The 22382-nt window shown below is 43.6% G+C and overlaps 2 protein-coding genes across 8 annotated transcripts in view; one reads left to right on the forward strand and one right to left on the reverse strand.

Moving 5' to 3' along the window:
- The window catches only part of ugt8 (UDP glycosyltransferase 8), a 28462-nt gene extending 24354 nt beyond the window's left edge, over positions 1 to 4108 (forward strand). For 3 of the 4 annotated variants that reach the window (XM_035418987.1, XM_035418986.1, XM_035418984.1), the window contains exon 6: positions 1 to 379. In XM_035418987.1, the coding sequence (XP_035274878.1) occupies positions 1 to 379 (379 nt within the window). The other variant, XM_035418983.1, reaches the window with a different exon arrangement.
- The window catches only part of LOC118227921, a 24708-nt gene continuing 6158 nt past the window's right edge, over positions 3833 to 22382 (reverse strand). The window contains exons 1-11 of one of the 4 annotated variants that reach the window (XM_035418989.1): positions 15686 to 15854; positions 15098 to 15323; positions 13984 to 14129; positions 10355 to 10443; positions 9850 to 9960; positions 8513 to 8668; positions 8285 to 8374; positions 6008 to 6197; positions 5689 to 5790; positions 5477 to 5578; positions 3833 to 4593 (exon numbers count right to left, since the gene is read on the reverse strand). In XM_035418989.1, coding sequence (XP_035274880.1) covers positions 4577 to 4593; positions 5477 to 5578; positions 5689 to 5790; positions 6008 to 6197; positions 8285 to 8374; positions 8513 to 8668; positions 9850 to 9960; positions 10355 to 10443; positions 13984 to 14129; positions 15098 to 15323; positions 15686 to 15764 — 1308 coding nt within the window. In that variant the 5' untranslated portion in view covers positions 15765 to 15854 and the 3' untranslated portion in view covers positions 3833 to 4576. Of the gene's footprint in view, positions 4594 to 5476; positions 5582 to 5688; positions 5791 to 6007; positions 6198 to 8284; positions 8375 to 8512; positions 8669 to 9849; positions 9961 to 10354; positions 10444 to 13983; positions 14130 to 15097; positions 15324 to 15685; positions 15855 to 22382 lie in introns of those variants that run through there. The other 3 variants (XM_035418988.1, XM_035418990.1, XM_035418991.1) reach the window with 3 other exon arrangements.

The following is a 22382-nucleotide window of genomic DNA, read 5'->3' on the forward strand; positions in this document are numbered from 1 at the left end:
GTATAGGGAGCGTGCCCAGATCCTCTCTCACATTCACAAAGACCAGCCGGGCCACCCGGTCAGCCGAGCCGTCTACTGGATCGGCTACATCCTGCGTCACCGCGGCGCCGACCACCTGCGCTCCTCCGTCTACAGCATCCCCACCTACCAGTACTTCCTGTTAGACATAGTCGCCGTGGTGACGGCGGCGCTGCTGGTGCTGGCGTACGCCGTCTACCGGATAGCCAAGCTGGTCACGGCGAGGGGGTGCGGGGCGGCGGCAGCGGCGGCGGCGGCGGCGGCGACGGCCGACAAGGCCAACGGACACTGCCACAACGGCGTACCGAACGGAAAGCACCGGAAGAACGGGCACATCAAGCTCGAGAAAAAAGTTAAATAGAAGCACCCTCACCGCCCCTCACCGCCTCCCCCCCCCCCCCCCCCCTCCTTGCCTCCCTCTTGGGTTTGGTCGAGCTAGTACTGTAGGGCGTGAAATCGAACGGAACGACCACAATGACGAGCGACAGAAAAAACCACACCGGCCATGCACTCACAGCACAGCGGACGACTCTCGCAGGAAGCGAAGGCTGAGGTTAGCGTTAGCGTTAGCGTTAGCGCAATGGCAGGACAGCACGCTAGCGCGTTAGCACACACACACACACACACACATACCAACAGTTCATCTAATAAAAGAGTTGGGAGGCCAAAGTCTTTATCTGTGTGTGTCTGTGTGAGTGTGTAAAAAAAAAAAAAAGCAAAAGAAGCAAACAACAAAAAAAAAGAACTAACAAAAAAAATAGACTTTTCATTTTTCTTTTTTTTTTTGAAAGCTTTCTTCCCTGTGGAAAGTCCCTGTAGTAGAGTGAATGTTGTGAATGTTGCCTCTGTCTGTGAGATTCCCAGTTTCATGCTTTTGTTGGGAAGGAAATTAACATTTTTAACATGAAACTACTGTACTGCCGAACATCAGGTAAATATTTAAAAACAGAGAGGGAACAAAATCTATTTATTACTGTAGTACTGTACTAATTGTATCTTCAGATGAGATAAATGTTTTTTTTTCTTTGTTTTAATAAGCATATAATAAGGATACCACAGCATCTTTTTTTATATTTTATTTTTTATTTTAAAATGTAGTGTTTCCAGAAGCACTCCCCCAAACACTTGAGTAGATTCATGGATAGGCTCATTCATGGCTTCTGTCCGCATATATGAAGGTGTTCTTGCGACTCAATTTCTATCTTCACACGATATGAAAAATCTGATGAGAGATTGGGCGCGAGATTGGGCTATTTTTAGGCTAGCTTTTTTCTAAATTGTTTCTGTAAGTAACATCATGGTGTCGCGCATGTCAATGCGACTGTGTCACATGATGTCCTGTTAGCTTTGCTTGACAGCACAGACTAGACTTTAACTTGAAGGTAAATGCTATTGGTTTTCTTTTTTTAAATTATTTCAGTCTTTTTTTTTTAAGTCATGAAATTAATTATATTACAGAATCTATTTTCCCATGACAGTTTAAAGCAAAAATTTGGCATTCTATCGCAATGATAATTTTATGTGTATATGTGTGTTTATGTATATGCACACCCATATATCGTATTATATTATAATCCTTGAATGAAAGAACGAATTAAGCTTTTTTTGCATTCAAAATTTCATGCGCATTTTACCCTTGTCAACCAATGACAAATGTATAAATCTGTCAACTTTACTGATTCCCAACAAAACATCAGACTTTCTAAATGTGTAGTGCTTCAGAAATGTGTTTGAGTCTATCTAGACGATTTTATAAATGGAAATGTGTGTATATGTGTGCACAATATTTCGTTGATGTATGCAGTATGCTTGTTTTGTTGTGTGTGTCCCAGATTGATTTGTTAACGCTAAATGTCCAGATTAAAGGGGATGCAGGCCACTCTGAGTTCAGGTAAGCGTTGAGCTATCCCAATATTATACTTAGATTACTTTTGCTGAATGCTAAACTATTTGCTTACAACTGTTGGCCATTCCTTACTTTCATTGGGTAAAGTAAATGCCCTAGAATTAGCATAAGTCAGTGGAATAGGCTTTACCATGCCTGCATCGCTATCCACATTTAACATCCGAGTTTAAAACTTTCACAGAAAAGGTTACATGGTAAATATCAAAAGCAATTACCTATATATTATTTTGTTCTCACAAATGATGTATTTGTAATTCATCAGTCTCAACACCGTTCCAACTTTTAGGAGTTCCGATGGCTTCCGTATGCCTTCAAAGGTACTTCAATATATTTTGATAGATGGCATATGGATTGATTGATTCTCATTTCAAAAACCCCATTCCCATTTTAAATGTGTTTTTTTATTATTATTATTTTAAAAAAATTCTGCAGTCTATATGCAGTCTTTGGGTCTCATATTTCAGAAAGGGTCCCTGTGCGTGTGTGTGTTCATATATGCACATACACACATACTCACGCATGTCTGTGACTGGTGACTGTAGGAGTGTAAAGCAACTTCCATAAAGATGTGGAAGAAATCATTGATATTTGTAAGAAACCATCAGGAACAGGTTTGTGATAATGGCGCACAGACCAGCATGGGGAGGACTGTAAAAGAGCATGTTGGCGTGCATCTCCCTGAGTATTGTCATGCTCACGTCCAGCCAATGAGGTGGGCGACACCCCCTTCATTTGGACCAATGAAACTAAGCAAAAAGATAAAAGCTATGAAAGAGGCCAGATCCCAACATCCATTTAGTCTCAAACCAAATGCACCCCTTCAGTCAAGTTATTACAAAAACATGAATTTTTTTTTTTTTTTCCCCCTTAAACCACAGAACAAACAGACCTGAACAATTCACTATGTGAAGGAGTGAAGTTTCTTTTTCCATTGATTGTTATAAAAAAAAACATTGAAGAGTTTACATTGTAAGTGTGGACTTTTCTATCCTGGGAAATAATTTATTTTGGTTAAAGCAAAGCACATTGTAATTAGCACCCAGAAGGCAAGGATCATTTTCCAGCAACCAAAGTAACTTTGAAGGCTGTTGCATTGGCAGGAAACTGTTGCCTTAATTTATAATCTGTGTTATTGTTGTAATATTTATTTTTCAATTTTAAAAAAAGTAAAAAAAAATCTGGGACACACACTTTGATTAAACAGTTTTAATGCAGCTGATGACTCTTATGCAAGTGTTATAATGTTTAAGACTGTTTACCTAGTTGTTGCACTAAAATCTCTTAGAAATCTTACTTACGTGTTATAAATCATGACTGATAAAACTAAAGTTCTTATGTGAGAATTTAGTCTGTGACCATGGAAAAGGAAAAGAAATCCCATCGAGGCCTTATTTTATTTTTAAGCGGATTAATTCTCTATGAGCCAGCATCATCTGCCCGGTGAATTGAATGCAAAAGACTATGTCGATACTTGAAATATATGCAAAAAAACGAAATCGCTTATTTTTGCATAAAGAGTTTTTATTCACTCTTTTCTGTATAGCAATAAGCTGGGCAGCTGTAATGAGGCCATGACTAGAGGAGTTGAAAGGGGAGGATGGAAACAGTTGTGAATGAATGTGTTCTCATCCCTTCTTTTTAAAAAAAATTATTTCAGTATTAAAAAAGTAAAAAAGAAAAAAAAAATCTTAAGGGACAGCAGTTGGCGAGATTCCTGTACAGAGCTTTGTCTAGTTTTCTGCCTCGGTTCTGCGTTTTATGTGGTCATCTTCAATAAACTAATGGCTCCATTAAAATGAAAAATGGAAAATAAAAACAAAGGAAGTGCAAGACGTTAAGCTAATGGTATGCATGGCCTCCCACACAGCTGATAACTAAGGCCATGAAGGAGTCTATTTCACTTTTACCTTTTTTTTTTTTAATTTTCTTTCTGTTCCAAGGAAAGGACTTCCTGAAACTTTGCCTCATGATTCTGTGTCGGTCTCCATTTTGATACACCCCAAGATTCCGTTACACCAGGCACCAGAAGCCAGGTAAAATGGAAAATGGTTTTTAACAGGTTCTGGCCTGGTGGAATTTTTATTGTTTTAAACTTTTAAAATTGACTGTGATGTGTGTCCATATTGTAAATATAACATGTAAACAGACAAAACCGGACTAATGCTGAATAAACTGCGTATTTTATTTGCATTTGTTTGAAGTTGGTTTTTCCCGTGTCCCACATTGTGCATTTTAATTTCCTGTTTAATCTTTACAACAAAAAAAAAGCAGAACTTCCCATACTTTGATGATGATTTTTTCTTTTGCAGGTGACATCAATCACATCTTACTACCTTGTTAAAAAACAATGCGCTAATTAGCTTCCTGTTCTCAAATTGTATAACCTCTGTTACTTACAAGTTTCTAATTAAGCATTTTGTCCTTACTTACACTTGCAAGGTAGTCGTGTTACAACAGAAAGCCAGGAAAGAATCAGGTGAAACAGAATGATGCAAGTTATAATTACCCTCAAGACCGTGAAAATCCTAATTAGCCACACTGTGAGTAAACGATGGACTACAGTTTCCATGCAGTGCATGAGTTCTTATGAAGGGAGACTTTAAATTTCGGAACGTAGAAGTCAGGAACGTAGAAGCCACATTCCATTTCTTCTCAGTCCATTTCAGATTCTGTAAAACAATTTATATATTTAATAACAAAAGTGTCCAAAAACAGAACGAATAAAGAATAAAACTTTTCTCAAATTATTCTTACTTTTGATCTTAAAATGTTCCTACGAAAAAACAATATGAGATTCATGACACGTGTGCAGGCTTTTGTTTTTTGTGCATATCCCAGGCGTGTGAGATGAGGAATGCTGGCTGTTTGTAAAGTTTATGTGCAATCGTGTTCATGTGATTTGCGTAAGGAAACAGCCATGAACAAACACAGATAAGAAAAAAATGAAGAATGTTGAAATGGTAAATGGACTGCATTTGTATAGCACTTTTATCCAAAGCACTCTCATTCACCCATTCACCCATTCACACAGACACACACACACAAACTCACACACAATGGTGAAAGGCTGCCATGCAAGGTACCAATCAGCTCGTTGGGAGCAATTAGGGGTTACGTGTCTTGCTCAGGGACACTTCGACACGCCCAGGGCGGGGGATCGAACCGGCAACCCTCCGACTGCCAGATAACCGCTCTTACCTCCTGAGCTATGTCGCCCCCGAACATTCCCAGAAATGTTCTTGGAAATGCGCTTACGCGCAGTTTACGACCAAATGTGATCGTACGCATGTTTCGCGAATGAGGCTCGATGAGATAATGCGTTTATCACAGGGGATTTATTTTAAATTGTTGTTTGACAGCCGGTGAACTGTATGGCCTACAAACCTCGACACAAGGATGCGTTAGCTCCTAGGATCAGCTCGCGGCTCGTGCTGATAAGTGCCAAACAGGCAGTTTGTGTGCGATGACGGAACGCGGGGGGTTAAATGATGTCATTGCCAGCCGCATGAGGATTGGCTGGATTGGATGGCGTGACAGATCCGGTGGCCTTACCGCGAAGTCCCGGGGTCTTTTTACCGTCCGCCGTAGGCCGCGCGTTTCCTTCCTCCCGGTCCAATTCTTTGCTCGCACCTTCCTCCGGGACGGATGTTACTGCTTCTGTAACAAGGAGGACGAGAAATGCGAAGGCACGCGTCTGCAAACTGCTTGTTTTCTGAGTGGATATTAATCTCAGCCATAAATAAAAGAATTTATAATTAAATCACCTGAGCTGTTTCCTCTTTCCACAGAAATGTCACTGTATGTATCGTTGGTTGTCGGTTGAGACTTTATTTTCATCAGTAAAATATCAGTTGAAGAATTATTCTCTAGAACAAAAAAAAGCTCAGTCATGTTGATGTCTTTGAATATTTTCCGACATTTTATTTCCACAAGCCATTCTGTTTTGATTATGATTTTCCCTAAATCATGGTTTGCACTGATAGAAATCATGTGCTTTCCGGACATGTCTCCGGCCAGACGCTACATTTCAAAGCAGTGGGATCGGATCACGTCCAATCGAACGGTCGGAAAACGCTCAGCTACCTTGCAGACGCGGTCTGGGCAGAGGGGCGTGCGTGGTCCTGAGGTCCGAGCCGTTTGGGTGACCGTGGACGAGGCCCATCCTGGCGCCGGGCTTTGGGACGTCTGCGAACGGTCCGTCGTGCCCCTGCAGGACGACAAAAGCCGCCGCCGCCGCCTCGCTGACCGTGAAATGGATACGGCGCTGGTGCGGCTGACGGGGAGTAACAGGATACAAGCGCTCCTCGTGACACGCAAATGCCCCGGAATGCCGTCTCAGACACACGCTGCTCGGCTCACAATGGCCCTCTATTGCTTAGGTAGCCGGGGAGAGACGCAAACTGCGGCGTACTCGCCCTCCTGCTCGCCGGGAAGCTATCCCCTAAGAGAAAAGGTCTACGGATTTCACCCCGTCCACCGGCCCCTCGCCCTCAGTCCACTTTTGAAATAATCATAAAAAATTCATGTAATCATCTAGGGGGCCCCACCAGGGAGTTTGGGTCCCATGAAAGGCTCTCACATTGGGCCCCACCACCACAGAAATATTTTTTGAGCCCCCCCCCCCCCCTTGGAATCATTCTCTCTCTCTCTTTCTCTCTCTCACTCTCTCTCTCTCTCTCTCTCTCTCTCTCTCTGATTTTGGGTTTTTTGCGCTCGAATGTGGCTGCGATGCAAGTCACGCTGGTTTTAGGTATCGGACACTGGAGTCCGCAGCAGCAGAAGCGTGTGGCTTGTGTATTTATATATCCACTGTTCCCGTCAGATAGTGTTCAGCTCGGTGTGAGGGCGTGCTGAGTGAGGGGGGGGGGGGTAACGGAACACCGCTCTGCTTCCCCTCTCGACTCCCGCGCTTAATTATTCAAATGGGCTGCCCGGCGACAGGTTCGATACACCTGCCAGAATCATTAACACCATGATATACCTGCCGGAATCATTAACACCATGATATACCTGCCGGAATGGAATCATTAACACCATGATATACCTGCCCGAATCATTAACACCATGATATACCTGCTGGAATCATTAACACCATGATATACCTGCCCGAATCATTAACACCATGATATACCTGCTGGAGTCATTAACACCATGATATACCTGCCCGAATCATTAACACCATGATATACCTGCCCGAATCATTAACACCATGATATACCTGCTGGAGTCATTAACACCATGATATACCTGCCCGAATCATTAACACCACGATATGCCTGCCGGAGTCATTAACACCATGATATACCTGCCCGAATCATTAACACCATGATATACCTGCCGGAATCATTAACACCATGATATACCTGCTGGAATGGAATCATTAACACCATGATATACCTGCCCGAATCATTAACACCATGATATACCTGCTGGAATCATTAACACCATGATATACCTGCCCGAAACATTAACACCATGATATACCTGCCGGATTCATTAACACCATGATATACCTGCTGGAGTCATTAACACCATGATATACCTGCCCGAATCATTAACACCATGATATACCTGCTGGAGTCATTAACACCATGATATACCTGCTGGAATCATTAACACCATGATATACCTGCCGGATTCATTAACACCATGATATACCTGCCCGAATCATTAACACCATGATATACCTGCCCGAATCATTAACACCATGATATACCTGCTGGAATCATTAACACCATGATATACCTGCCGGAGTCATTAACACCATGATATACCTGCCCAAATCATTAACACCATGATATACCTGCCCGAATCATTAACACCATGATATACCTGCTGGAGTCATTAACACCATGATATACCTGCTGGAATCATTAACACCATGATATACCTGCCCGAATCATTAACACCATGATATACCTGCTGGAGTCATTAACACCATGATATACCTGCTGGAGTCATTAACACCATGATATACCTGCCGGATTCATTAACACCATGATATACCTGCCAGAGTCATTAATGGCACTCCACTTTTGTACCTCTTTTTCTTTTTTCTTTTTTGTTCCAGCATGTTTGTTTATCCTGGATGTCTGATTGGCTTCATTTGAAGTTGTATCATGCTGCTTTGAGAGATATATCTTGCCACACTCCCATTCTGACCAACTAAAAATGAAGGAAACCCTTGGTTTAAGATGATCTTTGTATTCTTTGTGATGTAGGCCTATTCTGTGTTTGATTCATGTTCCAGTATCATTGTTATTTCAGTAAATGGCTTCATCCAGAGGGATGTACACAGCATACATGTATATATATATATATGTATATGTATGCTACAGCACTGGGATAAGACTGAATTACCTTACTAACTCTGCTGTCCAGTTGATCCGCAAAGGCCGTGAAATTGCATATTTCATCCTCGATCAGTTCCAGTGCAGGAAAACTGAAATTCTGAAATAAATAAAAAAGAAAAACATGAGCTCATTAACATGAATCAGACACAGCACATTGCTATCTGGCATGCTAGGCTTGTTAGCGTGTTGCAATGTGGATTCAGCTCAGATGATGGTGCTTCCTCCTCGCGCGTACTTGCACGTGTGAAGACAGGCGCTCCTCCAGACCGCACATCCATCTGGTGACGTTGGCAAAAAGGCATTTCAAACGGCTCAGTTCTGCTCTTACGGCGCGGGTGTCGGCCATTGTCGTTTCGTTGAGCCGGAGTATGGCGTCAGACAGAGATTCCAGCTGTAACCGAAACGGACATGTTCGTTTAACGTTTCATTTTCAGGCTGCTAATTTTCGCTAAGCGTAGATCTACGGCGCAAATTCAAAATCGAAACAGAGCTAATCAAATTTATTTGCGTTTGTGTGTACGTCGCATTTCATAAAGCTTTTGTCCATTTAGTTTGCTTTACAGCAGACCCTGGTCTAAAACACCCACAAAAAAATGAACAGGATGACAGTGGCAAGAAAAAACTCCCTAAATCTGTACAGTTCAGGAAGGATTAAAGTAATGCTCTTACAAGATTAATGTTCTTCCAAAGAGAAGTCCAGAATTTTCATAATGGAGGAATACCGTCAGGACAGATAGCCAGTCCATTGCAGGACTCATACATCTGTAATCGCCCAGTTCACCAGTTTGAGACTGAGGCCAGTTTCTCCAAGATTAGTGGTGATCCAGTGATGTTCAGGTCAGCGGTGCACTGGTCACCCAGATAGTGTAGCTGTGATGTGCATTATTGGGTTGTGTTTGTTGCGTTACAGTTAGTAGGCCATAGCCTGTAGCACTGCCATTTCGACAGCATCCTGCATCACTGACAGTAAACCCGCCTCGTATGTTACTATGTTTACCTGTGTTTTACTGTGTTTCCCTGTGTTTTACTGTGTTTCCCTGTGTTTTACTGTGTTTCTTTGTGTTTTCCTGTGTTTCCTTGTTTTTCTTTGTGTTTTACTGTTTTGCTATGTTTTACTGTGTTTTATTGTGCTTTACTGTGTTTTATTGTGCCTTTGCTTATGTTTTTCTGTGTTTTCCTTGTGTTTTACTGTGTTTCTTTGTGTTTTACTGAGTTTTACTGTGTCTCCTTGTGTTTTACTGTGTTTCCTTGTGTTTTACTGTGTTCCCTTGTGTTTTCTTTGTGTTTTACTGTTTTGCTGTGTTTTACTGTGTTTTCTTGTGTTTTATTGCGCTTTACTGTGTTTTACTGCGTTTGCTTGTGTTTTACTGGCCGGCAGGGTAGTACAATGGGTAAGGCGCAGGTTTTGTAACCTAAAGTCACAGGTTCGATTCCCAGGCAGGATACTGCCAAGCTACTTGACCTGCATTGCTTCAGTATATATCCAGCTGTATAAATGGATAAAAAGTTGTGTAAGTCTGCCTCTGCCTGTAATGTAATGTAATGCAATGCAATTTTGTGTCTGTGCCATACCTGTGTGTGCGATGCTACCTGTACTTCACTCTTCAGATTCTCGTACCTGGTCTTCAGGGCCACTACATACTGGTTAACACGGGCGATGTTGGACTCCACGGTCAGCAGTTTCTGCAAGGTCACATGTCACGTGTCACATGTCACAAGTTACTGTGAGGGTTAAGAGGGGAACATTCAAGATTCATTTTGTGCCAAGGCTGAGAGGGAAAAAAATCTGTTTCCTAATTCTAACAGTCCCATTCCCCTTCTCCTCCCCTGATTTCCATTCCCCTTTTCTACATCTTCTCTTGTCTACCCTGTATTTCCCTACCCTAAAATGCCCTAAAAAATCTATTCACCAATTACTTGCTAATTTATATTGCTCTCTTTCTCTCCCCCGCTCTCTCTCTCTCTCTATCCCCCTCTTCTATTTACGTCTTTTAACTGCACTTGATGCTGTTTTGTGAAATAGGTATTGCATCAAATGGAAAGCAAGTTTATCTCTCTGAAGGAGAGTGCTTTTCACCTGCTGAGTCAGGAGATTTCCTTGCACGTGCTCAGTGTTGTCCTTAACCCCATCCTCTGGATTTTTCCCATTCATATAGTGGCACTCAGCTGTGAAAATCAAAAAACAGGTTTTATTCGAGGAAAACTTGTATGAAAATATGCTGTCTTTATTTGTTCTTGGTCAAAGCTTAAAAGCCGTCAAGCTCACAATGCTGTCACCATTCTAAAGGGGGTGGGGGTTGAGTGGGGTGGGTGGGGATTTCCCAAAAAAGAAAAAAAAGAAATTCATTTGATGTGCTGCAGCTTAAGTCCAAACCCAGGGCCTGACCCACAGCACTCACAGAGACCAACACTCGAGGATTATTTCTGTGATGAATGGACTATTTGTGCTTTCTGGAAGATTACTGTGCAGGAAACAAAGAATAAAAATACAATCTGTGGGCCGTTGACGCAAATTGGCCTGCGTATTTGTGACGCCCTGTAAAAATGTAGCTACAGTATTAGCATTTTATGACTGAAATGCCAGTTCTGCCATGAAAATATGCTCTCATGTGAAAACAAAAGGGGCTAGGGTGTGATTCCTAATTATCCCAGTCTGGCTAACTGAGAGCAAGACAGACCGTTTACAGACACTGGCTGTGCGGCCTAAGAACTTGGTGTAACATTTGAAACTATGATGTCACAATGACTTCCAGTGAGTCATAGTTGCGCTGCTAAGGTAAAGGGAGCGTGTGTAATATATCACTCGTTCGGCCAGTCTCAGGCTTGCTAGAAGCACCGTCTGAATTGCACTGTTGAAAATTTAATGGGGACAAATTACCTCTAATTATGAGAAGCTACAATGAAGCAGTCAAGCCAATGAGCCCCATTAGGAAACATGTTAATAAAATAAGGCGCCTCTTTAAAATGAACAGATGCGAAGTCTGTGCTAAGTCATGAATAATGAAGGCGTCGGTGTGTATTCAATCAACGTTTGTCCTTAACATTGACATGCAAGCTAAAGAAAGCGTGGCACCCTTTCTTCACAAACCCGGTGAGTTAGCGTCAGTGATTGCTGAACTCTGTAGCATTCGGCCCGCTGGAGAAGCGGATTGGTCTCAGCTGTGCCGGCTGGTGGAGAGAGCACACGCACCTGGGCTGCGTTAGCTAATCAGCCCAGGTGCTTAAAGGTGTGCTGCTCTCCATAGTTTGGGGCTGAGACTGGGAGCTAACACAGAGAGCGCAGTTATGATTTTTGTTTTGTTTTGTTTTGTTTTGTTTTGTTTTGTTTTGTTTTGTTTTGTTTTGTTTTGTTTTGTTTTGTTTTGTTTTGTTTTGTTTTGTTTTGTTTTGTTTTGTTTTGTTTTGTTTTGTTTTGTTTTGTTTTGTTTTGCACAAAAGAGAGAAAGAAAGGAATCCTCAGCTGGGATGCTGGAGGAGCTAGACCTGGCTGGGAAGGCGGGTCAGCTACAAAGCAGGGAACTGAAAAGTTGCTGCTCTGTTTTACTTTCTTTTGTCTTGTTGTTTTAGTTTTTTTTTTTTGCCCGGAACCTGTGAGGGAGTAGCTAAGAAAGACGTGCAGTCCGATAGTTAGGGATCTGGGCCTGTAGCTCAGAAGTCACAGGTTTGATCCCCAGGTGGGGCTCTTCCAGGTGTACCTGTGAGGGGCTCTCATGAATTGCCTCCGCACGTCTCCCGCTGTGTAAATGGGTTGTGTGAGGAATGCAAGCTCTTTTAAGCCATGAAAAGAGTCTGCGGAAGGTCTGAATGAATGGAAAGACTGAATTTCACCCCAGGAGTCCCATGGAGGTTTTTGCAGACAGTCCTCTCTATGAGAAGCATTTTCAGGACAAAATATTTATGGGAGATGGGGAGGGAGGGAGTGCAACTGTGCACTCAAACATTTCTAAATGTTCTAATCAGTTATAAAGCCAGAAACACAAGGAAGCAGGCCCACTAATTACACAGAAAACTGGGTTGATCTTTGGCCAGTTTTCAATATAGGCAGAGTCTACCATCCTTGCCTTTCTTTTGAGGGTCCAGGCCAGCATTTATATATTATTTAAAATAATTAACATCTGTTGCAGTACATTTCCATCTCAAACCCATATAAATGCCAGCCACTGAAAAACAAGCCAATTAATTTTTTTTACAACATTGATAGACTTTAAAAAAAAAAGTGCACTCGGTGACTGATGCTAACAGGCCGTTGTCAACATAATTAAAACCACTAAGGTTTTATTCATGCTGAATTACTGAGATCATAGTTAACAGCACAGCATAATCATACTCTTTAGTATATTTAGTAAGAGCCTACTGCTTACAGGAGAGGAACAGGAGGAAAGAACAGAACACAATGCATTCGAACGCCTTCCATATTCTATTTCAAAATTCCAAAGCTGAGATAACGGACGTTTGTTCTGTAATTAACTCCACCACGTTGTGCTTTACGATCCCCATGGTAACCATCCTGAGAATTTGCACGTCGAGTCACTAAAGAGCATACCAGGGTTAGCTTAGCTTGGAGGGGCAGTTATAGAGCTATGTAACTTCATTACCCAGCAAGAGACTCGGATGTGCGCATAATGCCAACATAAACAATATTTTCGATGACATTTATCCACAGCTACGCTGCCGCCAAGAATAGATCGTGAGGTTGGCTCTGGTGGAGCTGCGAGTTAGAAATCTGGTTTAAGTAATTATCTGTTCTCGTTTTTACAAAGGATCCATTTAAGTGAAGTCTCCACGAACCACCTGGTTTTCATAGAAGTGTCACAGACTGGACAGTCTTTGCCCACCAGAATGCTTTTGTGCAGAAGCTGCACAAAGCGTCTTTGAGACTGACCACCGAAGAACAAATCTCTCTTTGTTCTTGGTGCCCATATTAAATTCCACTCCTTGGTGCTCCAAAATTTAAACCATTGAACCCTTATAGGGCTCACTGGGGAAAAAAAAAAAAAAAAAACTAAATAAGTAAATAAATGTTTATCTTCATTTACACAGTGCTATATGAATGTGAGTGTGAAATAACGGAGTGTTTCGAACGCCGAACGCGAGGGGAGAAAGACGCTTATCCCGTTTCAGCGGCTGAGTTTCGCCGAGCGGCGAGGGGACAATGACTCCTTTCTCAGGGGGGTTTTCTGGGCTGGAATCGAGCCCCCGGGTCTCTCGTTATTGCCCGTACATGAACCACAGCTCTGTTACTCCACCGACACACTCTGCTGCTGCTGCTGCCCCTGCGCCGCAGCGAAACTCCCAGCATCCTCCCTGCCTCAGCTAGCAGGTGCTCCCTGTGTGCACAGCTGCTGCTGAGGTGGAGGGAGGGGGATTCTGATTGGTCGATCTCACTGCAGGTTTAACCCCAGCCGACATTGGGCCTCATTCACAAAACTTTTATTATATCATTTTTTCCTATTATGGGGTGGTGCCTCTCCTTAAAAAAATCTATAAAAATCTAATAATATGGGATTTGTGACACGTGCAGACCTTTTTTTGTGTGTGCGCGTATCCCAGGTGTATGAGATGATGAATGCTGGACCATTTGTGAATTTTATGCGCAGTCCTGTCCTTGTTATTAGCATAAGGGAACAGCCATGAACAAACACGGATAAGAAACAAAAGATGAATGCCGATCGTACGCAGATTTCGTGAATGAGGCCCACTGTGTACCTTTCTTGTTCAAGGTGCTGATCTGCCGCTGCAGGTCCTCCACTGTCCAGTGAGTCTCGACGTAGAGGATGACGCAGAAGACCTGTAGGACGCCCAGCGCCAGCGCCAGAGAGCAGGGACAAGCCCAGCGACACGGAGGCCATGTCCTTTTAGTCCAAACAGACAGGAAACAAAAAGGGTTAAAAAGGGTTTAGTTTGCCAGTCAAACTTCAAGTGGCAAATGGGTAGGGGTCCAAGGCACTCTTGAGGGTAAAGTTAAAAGCCTTTTTTGAAACATGGAAAAAAAAAAAATTGAGACGTGCTGGACCTACACGTTAGGGCCTCGCACAGCCAAACTGTTTTAGTTCAGTAAAAAAATACATTTAAAAAACGTAAAAAACATTGACCTTCATAATGTGGACACACTTGCACTTTATCGTTTATTTATTTTCTGCCTCCCAAATGTGGATTTAATGAATTTGCACTTTGGTTAAAGGATAGTGTTTGTCATTAGCCGTACCAGAAATCAAGTCCTGAAATAGCATGGAGAATCAAGACATTGGAGAAAGATAGCCAGTCATTCATCTGCCATTAATCTGCCAGTGTAACATTAATATTGTTAAAAGCACTTGTCCAAAAGTGCTCATTCATAATTTACACAATGCATTTAGGCTTTTTGAGAACTCTAAATCATAATACAATGTAAATAATAATAACAACAACAACAATGATGATTATTGAGGGATTAAACAAAAAAAAAGACAAACATCATCGTCATCATGATTGTCTTCATTGTGATGTAAGATTCCATAGTTTTACCTACGCTTGCGGTCCCTGTTCAGTCCCGGGTCGTCCTGGTCAGTGTTTTACCTGTGCTTGCGGTCTCTGTTCGTCCTGGTCGGTGTTTTACCTGCGCTTGTGGTCATCGTCCTGGTCAGTGTTTTACCTGTGCTTGTGGTCTCTGTTCAGGACCGGGTCGCTGTGGCGATCATCATCCTGGTGGTCATCGTCCTGGTCAGTGTTTTACCTGTGCTTGTGGTCATCGTCCTGGTCAGTGTTTTACCTGCGCTTGTGGTCATCGTCCTGGTCAGTGTTTTACCTGCGCTTGTGGTCATCGTCCTGGTCAGTGTTTTACCTGCGCTTGTGGTCTCTGTTCAGGACCGGGTCGCCCGGGCGGTCATCGTCCTGCCGGTCATGGTCCTGGTCCGTGTAGGTGCAGAGCAGCGCGTGCTTCTCGCTGCCGTCTTGCTGCATGGGAGCTGTCTGTCTGTGCGCTCCTCCAGAAACAGTGCTGAGTTTCGGAGTGGGTTGGGGGGGGTGAGAGCCTCGCCTCAGACAGAGGGAGTGGATGCCTGGCCAGCCTAGGAATCGGGGGGGGGGGGGGGGGGGGGGGGGGGGGGGGTGTTACCTGCAAGCAGACCCCTCCTCCTTCAGCTGAAGTCAGAAGAACAACGTGCTGTGCTGTGGGAAGCAGTGCTTTGATAGCCAGAAACTAGGAATCGCTTACGCAAGTGCGCTCATTCATTAATAAAATGAAGGAATCAACGAATCAATCCATGAATTCATCAATAAACTGATAAATCAATCAATAAATCAACCAGCAAGTCAATCAATCAGTCACCCAGTTGGTTAATCAGTCAATCCGTCAGTCTGTGTGTGTGAGTTTGTGTGTGTGTGTGTACGAAGAGTGTGGCATTAATGGTGACCCTGTGCCTCATCTTACCTGCTGGAATGTAATGTTCGTCCTCCTGGTGAAGCCAGAGGTGCGTTTCTATACAGGCTAATCTCTCTAAACCTCGCATTTACACTACATTACAATCACTGGGCAGACACTGTTATCCAGAGCAACACACAGAAGAAGAGAGCATCAGTGCAACCCTCAACTGATTATATGTAAGGGCCCTTAACAACAATGTGCACCAGGGTGATGAACAATTGAAAACAAATAGCATAAAAATGAAACAAGGCTCGCCCAATGCATGCTGGGATAGGCTCCAGCACCCCCGCAACCCTGACCAGGATAAGCAGGTTAGATTATGGATGGATGAAACAAGGCATATACAGATTACATTTCATTCTGATCTTTTGTGAAGAGAAATGGTTCCTGGAATCTTTTGGATGAAAGATGATCTTTCGGATCTCAAAGATGATCCCCCCCCCCCCCCCCCCCCCCACCCCACCCCACCCCACGTGCACAAAAGATGAAATACAGCAACAAACTGAGCCATGCTATCATTCCCAACTTCAATGCTTTGAAGTTGTCCATGGATTTAGATTTCACGGATTATTCCAGCAGATTATTTAAAGGTTTAAGGGCCCTTTTGCCCCCCCCCCCCCCCCCCACTTGACCCAGGGCCCGGGACAACTGACCCCGTGTTCCCCCCGAGTTGGCGGCCCTGATAGCAGTGTAGCTGCCACTTGAAGCTGGCCCCCCACACATTTCGCTTGGTTACATACAGTTTTGTTATCATGAATTTAATTTATCTCCTCTTTTTTTTTTTTTTTTACAGTAGGAGGTATGAGGAAAGAAATGATAAGGCTGCATGAAGTGACGCTTAAGCAAAGACTGGCAGCACCAAGTGGAAACTTACCGTGGATAAGAGCAAGCGTTTGACTTGCGCCGCGCCCGTTGCACACAGCCAGCGAATTCGATACGGTGCCGGGCGCCCTGAGGCAAACTCTTTCAACGTCCCCGCAGAGGCTGTTACTAACGGAACCCTATCCATGGAGTGTTCCTCTCTCGTTCGCCTGAGGAGGTCACAGTGTGCTGTGTTAAAGAATTTAAATGATGGAACATTCGGGAGAAAGAGAACATGCTTTCCCCACTGTTCCAGTTCTCAACTTTATGAAGGCTCGGTATCCTGTTATTATAGATTATCCATGACTTTTTTATGGACATCATGACATGTGCATATGCATTCATTGCTAATAGAGGGCTGTTTAGAACTTCTTGAGCAAATAATGTATGCATCATTCATTTTCACAGAAGACCCCCCTCTTCTCCAAGGGCTAGGCGACTTGCATTGTTGAATTATTGCTTCTTAATAGGAAAGAAAGCATGGCAATTAGGAACAAAGACTGCGCGCGCCGCTACACAAAAGATGCGCAGCTTCTTCGCGCGAAATGCCCCATTCAATCAGGCTGTGTGCGGAGGAGCACGCGCGCCGCTCCGGAATGAATGTTCTGTTTCATCACAGTGTAATTACAGAACTGAAAGGAATGTGGCCCATGGGGAGGAAGAGCGTTCTTTTTTTCCCACTAAAAAGTGAGTCTGCGCTATTTGTTTGCTTTTGTGATGCTAATTGCTTTGATGCTGGGAAATGAGTGCCTACACGACGCTCTCTCGCATTGTCCATCCGTCACACACGGGCGTCTGAGGTAAATAGACAGATGACACGGCCCTGCCATCTACTGACACACAGCTTTCATTCCGATGAAACAGCGAGAATAGAGACGTCAGCTTATCGAACGCAACAGATGCGTCTGACCTTAGAGGCGATGCGACTCACTCCGCGATTTGCAACGGGGCGTCTCTCGCGTCCCGGAAAGGGCGAGTGTCGACGACAGAACTCAGCATATTCAAACTGTGATGTCATGCGTGGCCTTGAGCCCATGGACAGTGACACGGTGTGCAGCCTCTCTGTATTGTGTTCAAAATGTCGCTTATGCCAACAACGAAACGAGCCTTTTTTTTTTGGCATCCTGTTCTATGGTCAGTACACCTTCAGGTAGCCTATAACCCGCCCATCATTTAGCAACGGCGGCGTTTCAGGCCAAAGATAATCGACAGAACCATTGCTCTTCTCAGCAGAAAGTTGTGAGGGGGCAATAGTTTATGATTAACAAGCTTGCCTGTTTAAACAAGGATCACGCAAGCCTGACTTTTATCTAATGTTGTTGAATTATCTCCAGTGTTAATGTGGAACAATAAAATTCTTATTCCCTTTTTAATAGTTGCCCTATAAGCCCCCGTAGCATTATATTACCCTTCAGTGAATGTCATAACATCATAATAATTTGGCGCTTTATGTTACGTTATTTAAACGATATCAGAAGGGATCATGGCGTTTGAGTGAATTTTAATTATCACAGGGATTTGATTTAAATCTCTTGTTTTTGTACCTCAGCCACAGCTAAAAGGATTTCATAACTAGAATGATTTCATACTAATGTGAATGAACACCGAGCTCCAACAGGAGATGTGATCCGGTAAAAGGAATCAGCTGCTATACATCGTTGCTCAAACTGGCAGACTCTTTAATGGTGCAAAAACAACAGAAAAACGGGGTTCATTACAATAGAATGTATGTGCTTCCTCTTCATAGCCCGTCAATTCCCCCTGATATTTAACCCTTTTTTTCAGCATTCTAAGTCAGTGTTCTAGAACGTTCAGTTACCAACAGTGATTGTTACATCAGCACTGGAATGCTCTGTTCGAAACATTCTAATCACCTGTTCGTGATCTCATGCCTTAAAGGTTTGAATGCTGTGTCGCTAGCTACAGTACAATTTATCTTGTACCAGGAGACAAGTGGCACAGATTCATCCAGTTCATCTGAGAAATGAAAAGAACACATCATTAGATATAAAAGTTGAGAGGGAAATGATCTTTTAAAATCCATCGACTTTTAAAAGACTCAAGCATCACATTTATGAAACTGAAAATACATACGCTTGCGCTGTTTTCCTACTCTAGCAGTCTCTTCATCCTCGTATCAATATATAAATTAGTATAATAAATATGCGTATATAATAATTGTGATTTATGACACAGGCAGACGTTCTCCAACCTTCTTAATTCATTAATTCAGATGCCCATAAATGAATATACGTGTTTTATATATATATACGTATATCCGCTATCCTTCCACCAGATGGCAGTGTTGCATTATAGGACTCTTTTGTCTGCATGTCAAGGTGGATTGGCCAGTCCAAAGCCCTTTTGCTGAAGTTCATGCTGGCAGTCCTAATTCACTAAAGCGAGGGTATACGTATATATAAGTGCATATATAAACGTATATTTATGTTAATTATTTTTTAGGCATTATGGATATAGTGATTTCTCCACAAATCACCAGATTATTGTTTTTTTTCTGGTGTGTTGTCGTACTACTTGTTCTAGCATCCTCACTGCACTAAATGAACCCCAGAGACTTTTGGACTTTTTTTCTGTTCGCCTGCTGATGAAAGGTATTTTTTTCATATTTTTCTCGTCGGGAAGAACGCATTGTGCTTTTTCGAGCTGTTATTTTTAACCCGCAATGTGTTTTTCCGTGCGCAAAGGGAAATGCATTTTTGTGCCGTTCTGTGCGGTGCGTCCTGTTCCGGTTGATGGTGCCTGAAATTTCCCCACCCCTTGGGGAAATCTGCCTCTTCTTCGGAGGCTGCCGCTTTATTATTAGCTGATGGAGTTATTGACACGACGAGCAAAGTCAAGTATTTCTGCAATACACCACACATCATGCTATTCATTAAAATGTTATTTGTGGCATGACTGAAGTACCTATGTTGCTGTGCTGGCAGCGATGCTGAAGTTATTTGTGGCCGTATATATATCTATTTTTTATTATAATAAACTGCAAAATACCAGATTCACTCACACATCTCATTATGACCAAAAGATTGGGACATTGTTTCAAATGAAAAGAATGATCCATCAAATTATCTGTGACAATTCTTTCGTCAAAGCTGTGTCTGACACAGACAGCTTTCTTTTTTAAGCACAACAATTTACGTGAAGTCTGTCATCAGAATGACAATTTAACCTTTCTGTAACAAATGTTATTTAGTGGAATGCCAGTATACCTTAAAGAAAAACTCTGTGGTATTTATATATTTTTTTCCCCCTGAAAGACACAGTGGGTGTGAGTTGGCCTTCATTGGCCGACAAGTATTCTGGAATTTGGACCGTCGCCGTGGTAACTGATCGCTCGCACACGATACAACCCGCCACGCACCTGTGCTTCTGATAAGGTGTGACATTGTCCCAGGTGAAGCCTGGGATATTGCCGGAAAAACAAAACGTCAGAAACAAACAGCATCCGAGGGGCGGCTGTTCCCCGAGACCCCGCTGTCACAGTGTTTGACGGTGACGCGTGACAAGTGCTGCCTCTCAGCGAGGCTGGGAATGCAAACACACCACTGTGTCTGAGCCAGAATGGCCGCCGGCATTCATTAGAAAGAATGAATGCGAAAATGTGCAGAAGTGAAATAGATCATCTACTGGGGTGGCCGGTAAAATATGTGTATTTAAATGCATCTATTTCTCATGTAATATCAGGGGTTTCAAAAAAATTTTTTTTTAGCAAGGAGCATATGTGCTCCTAAGTTGAAAAATTTAGGAGCACACTAATGCCTAACCGATTAGTAGATGTGGTTGGGTTTGGCAGCCCTGCTGTATCTGTTCAATGAGGTTGTTAGAGCTGGAGTGAAAACCTGCAGGACGGTAGATCTCCAGGAATAGGGTTGGGCAGCTCTGTTCTAGCTGTTGAATGAGGTGTGCTTTGTCAGGGCTGGAGTGAAAACCTACAGGATGGTAGATCTCCCAGAACAGGGTTGGGCAGCTCTGCTCTAGCTGTTGAATGAGAAGAAGAATTAGAATTAGAATTTCTTTATTGTCATTGTACTGGTGCGTACAACAAAATTTAGGCCCACTGCCTGAGCGGAGCTCAAATATACAAGATAAAACAAGGTAATAAAAGGTAATGTGCTTTGTTAGGCAGGGAGTGAGAACCTGCAGGACGGTAGATCTCCAGGAACAGGGTTGGCCATCTCTGTTGAATGAGGTGTGTTTTGTGGGGGTTGGAGTGGGAACCTGCAGGACGGTAGATCTCCAGGAACAGGGCTGCGTAGGCCGGCCCCAAACCCTAAGAGCCGTGATTTTGGACAGTTCTTCTATGAGGTCAAAGTCCGCACAAAAAACAAATGTGCGTTACCGCAGAGCCAAGGAGCCTGAATATAACGCACTCAGAGCTCTACTGGCACAAAGTTCTTATTTGACCCTGCAAGGCGATGTTCGCAGACCCAGGTACCAGCTATCCTGACCGTGATAAATGAGTGTCACTGAGGCGGCAGATATTTCAGGACAAATCCGGGGTGGGGGGGGGGTGGAGGGGGGGGGGGCGGAGGGGTCAGGTATCAGAGGTTTCCAGCACCGGTCCCGGGGCTCAGTGGTCTGCCTGGAGTTTGGACCGGCACTGTACTGACACCTGGAGAAAGAAAGACGGGTCGGGTTCCAAGCAACTACAGTCACGCGATTTAGAGCTGAGCTGGGACAAACGGAGACCGGGATACTTGTGAACCTGCTGTGGACGTATTTTACCTGTGCTATACTTGTTCCACTGTTGGCCGGCGTGTATGCAAGCATTTTAAATTTTACTGACAGAGCAGGTTATTCTCTGCATCAGAGTCCATCTTTTCCCTGTAGCCTACAGCACAGATGCCCTAACCTGTTCCTGGAGGCCTACCGTCCTGTGGGCTTTCATTTCAGTCCTAATGTGGCACACCTGAATCTACTAGTTAGCAGCACAACACGATCTCTGGCCGCTGAATCGGGGTGCGCTTTGTTAGGGCTGGAGTGAAATCCTACAGGACGGTAGATTTCCAGGAACAGGGTTGGGCAGCCCTGGCCTGCAGCCTTAACGTTATTGGATTACATTTGCTGCGCAGATGCTCTTATCCGTTCGCAATCGATACGCGTAAAGCTAGCCCGAACAAACCAACAATCGCATTGTGCTATAAACAAAGGTAAATACCACCACGCGGGTAGCCCGTCTTTGCACAGCTACACGTATAGCGTTGCCTGCTATCCCAGAAGGAAATCCAAGAGCAAAGAAAGAGGATAGCTGAAGGAGGGCCAGGAAGGAGTCGCGCTGTGTTCTGAAGAGGCGGGTTTTCTGCCTGTGGGAGATTGGGAGATCGGGAGACCGGCCTCCCCTCTGTTGCCGTGGGAGGCTTCTTCCGTTCGCCGTGACGACGAGCACGCTCGCTGTTGATACCGTTTCAGGTCCTGCTCTCAGAGAAGGATTCTGTTTCCACGGCGAGCGCTGATCCATGTGTTAGTACCGCTCTCCGTGTGGGGAAAAACAAGTTTATAATGTGTGGAGTCAGTAATTATGGCACATATTTCAATAATGCCCCCCCCCCCCCCCCCACACCTCCTCAGGTTCTACTCTAACCGTGTAGTGTGTTTTGCAAAGGAGTTTTTTGGTGTTCTATTTGGACAGTCTATGCAAGTCAATAAACAGGATTTATCTGTCTGTGGTCTCTCATTAAGAATTCAGGTTCATCGCAGCTACTCAGTCAGAGGTCTGACTTAATGGTTAGGAAGATGTACCTGGGCAAGTACACAAATTCTAAGCCTTTCTGTGGACCGCTGTTATATTATCGGCTATTGAGGGCAACCTGAGAATGTCATTATA

This window comes from Anguilla anguilla, chromosome 5, assembly GCF_013347855.1.
Source record: "Anguilla anguilla isolate fAngAng1 chromosome 5, fAngAng1.pri, whole genome shotgun sequence".
In the NCBI taxonomy this organism is placed as follows: Eukaryota; Metazoa; Chordata; class Actinopteri; order Anguilliformes; family Anguillidae; genus Anguilla; species Anguilla anguilla.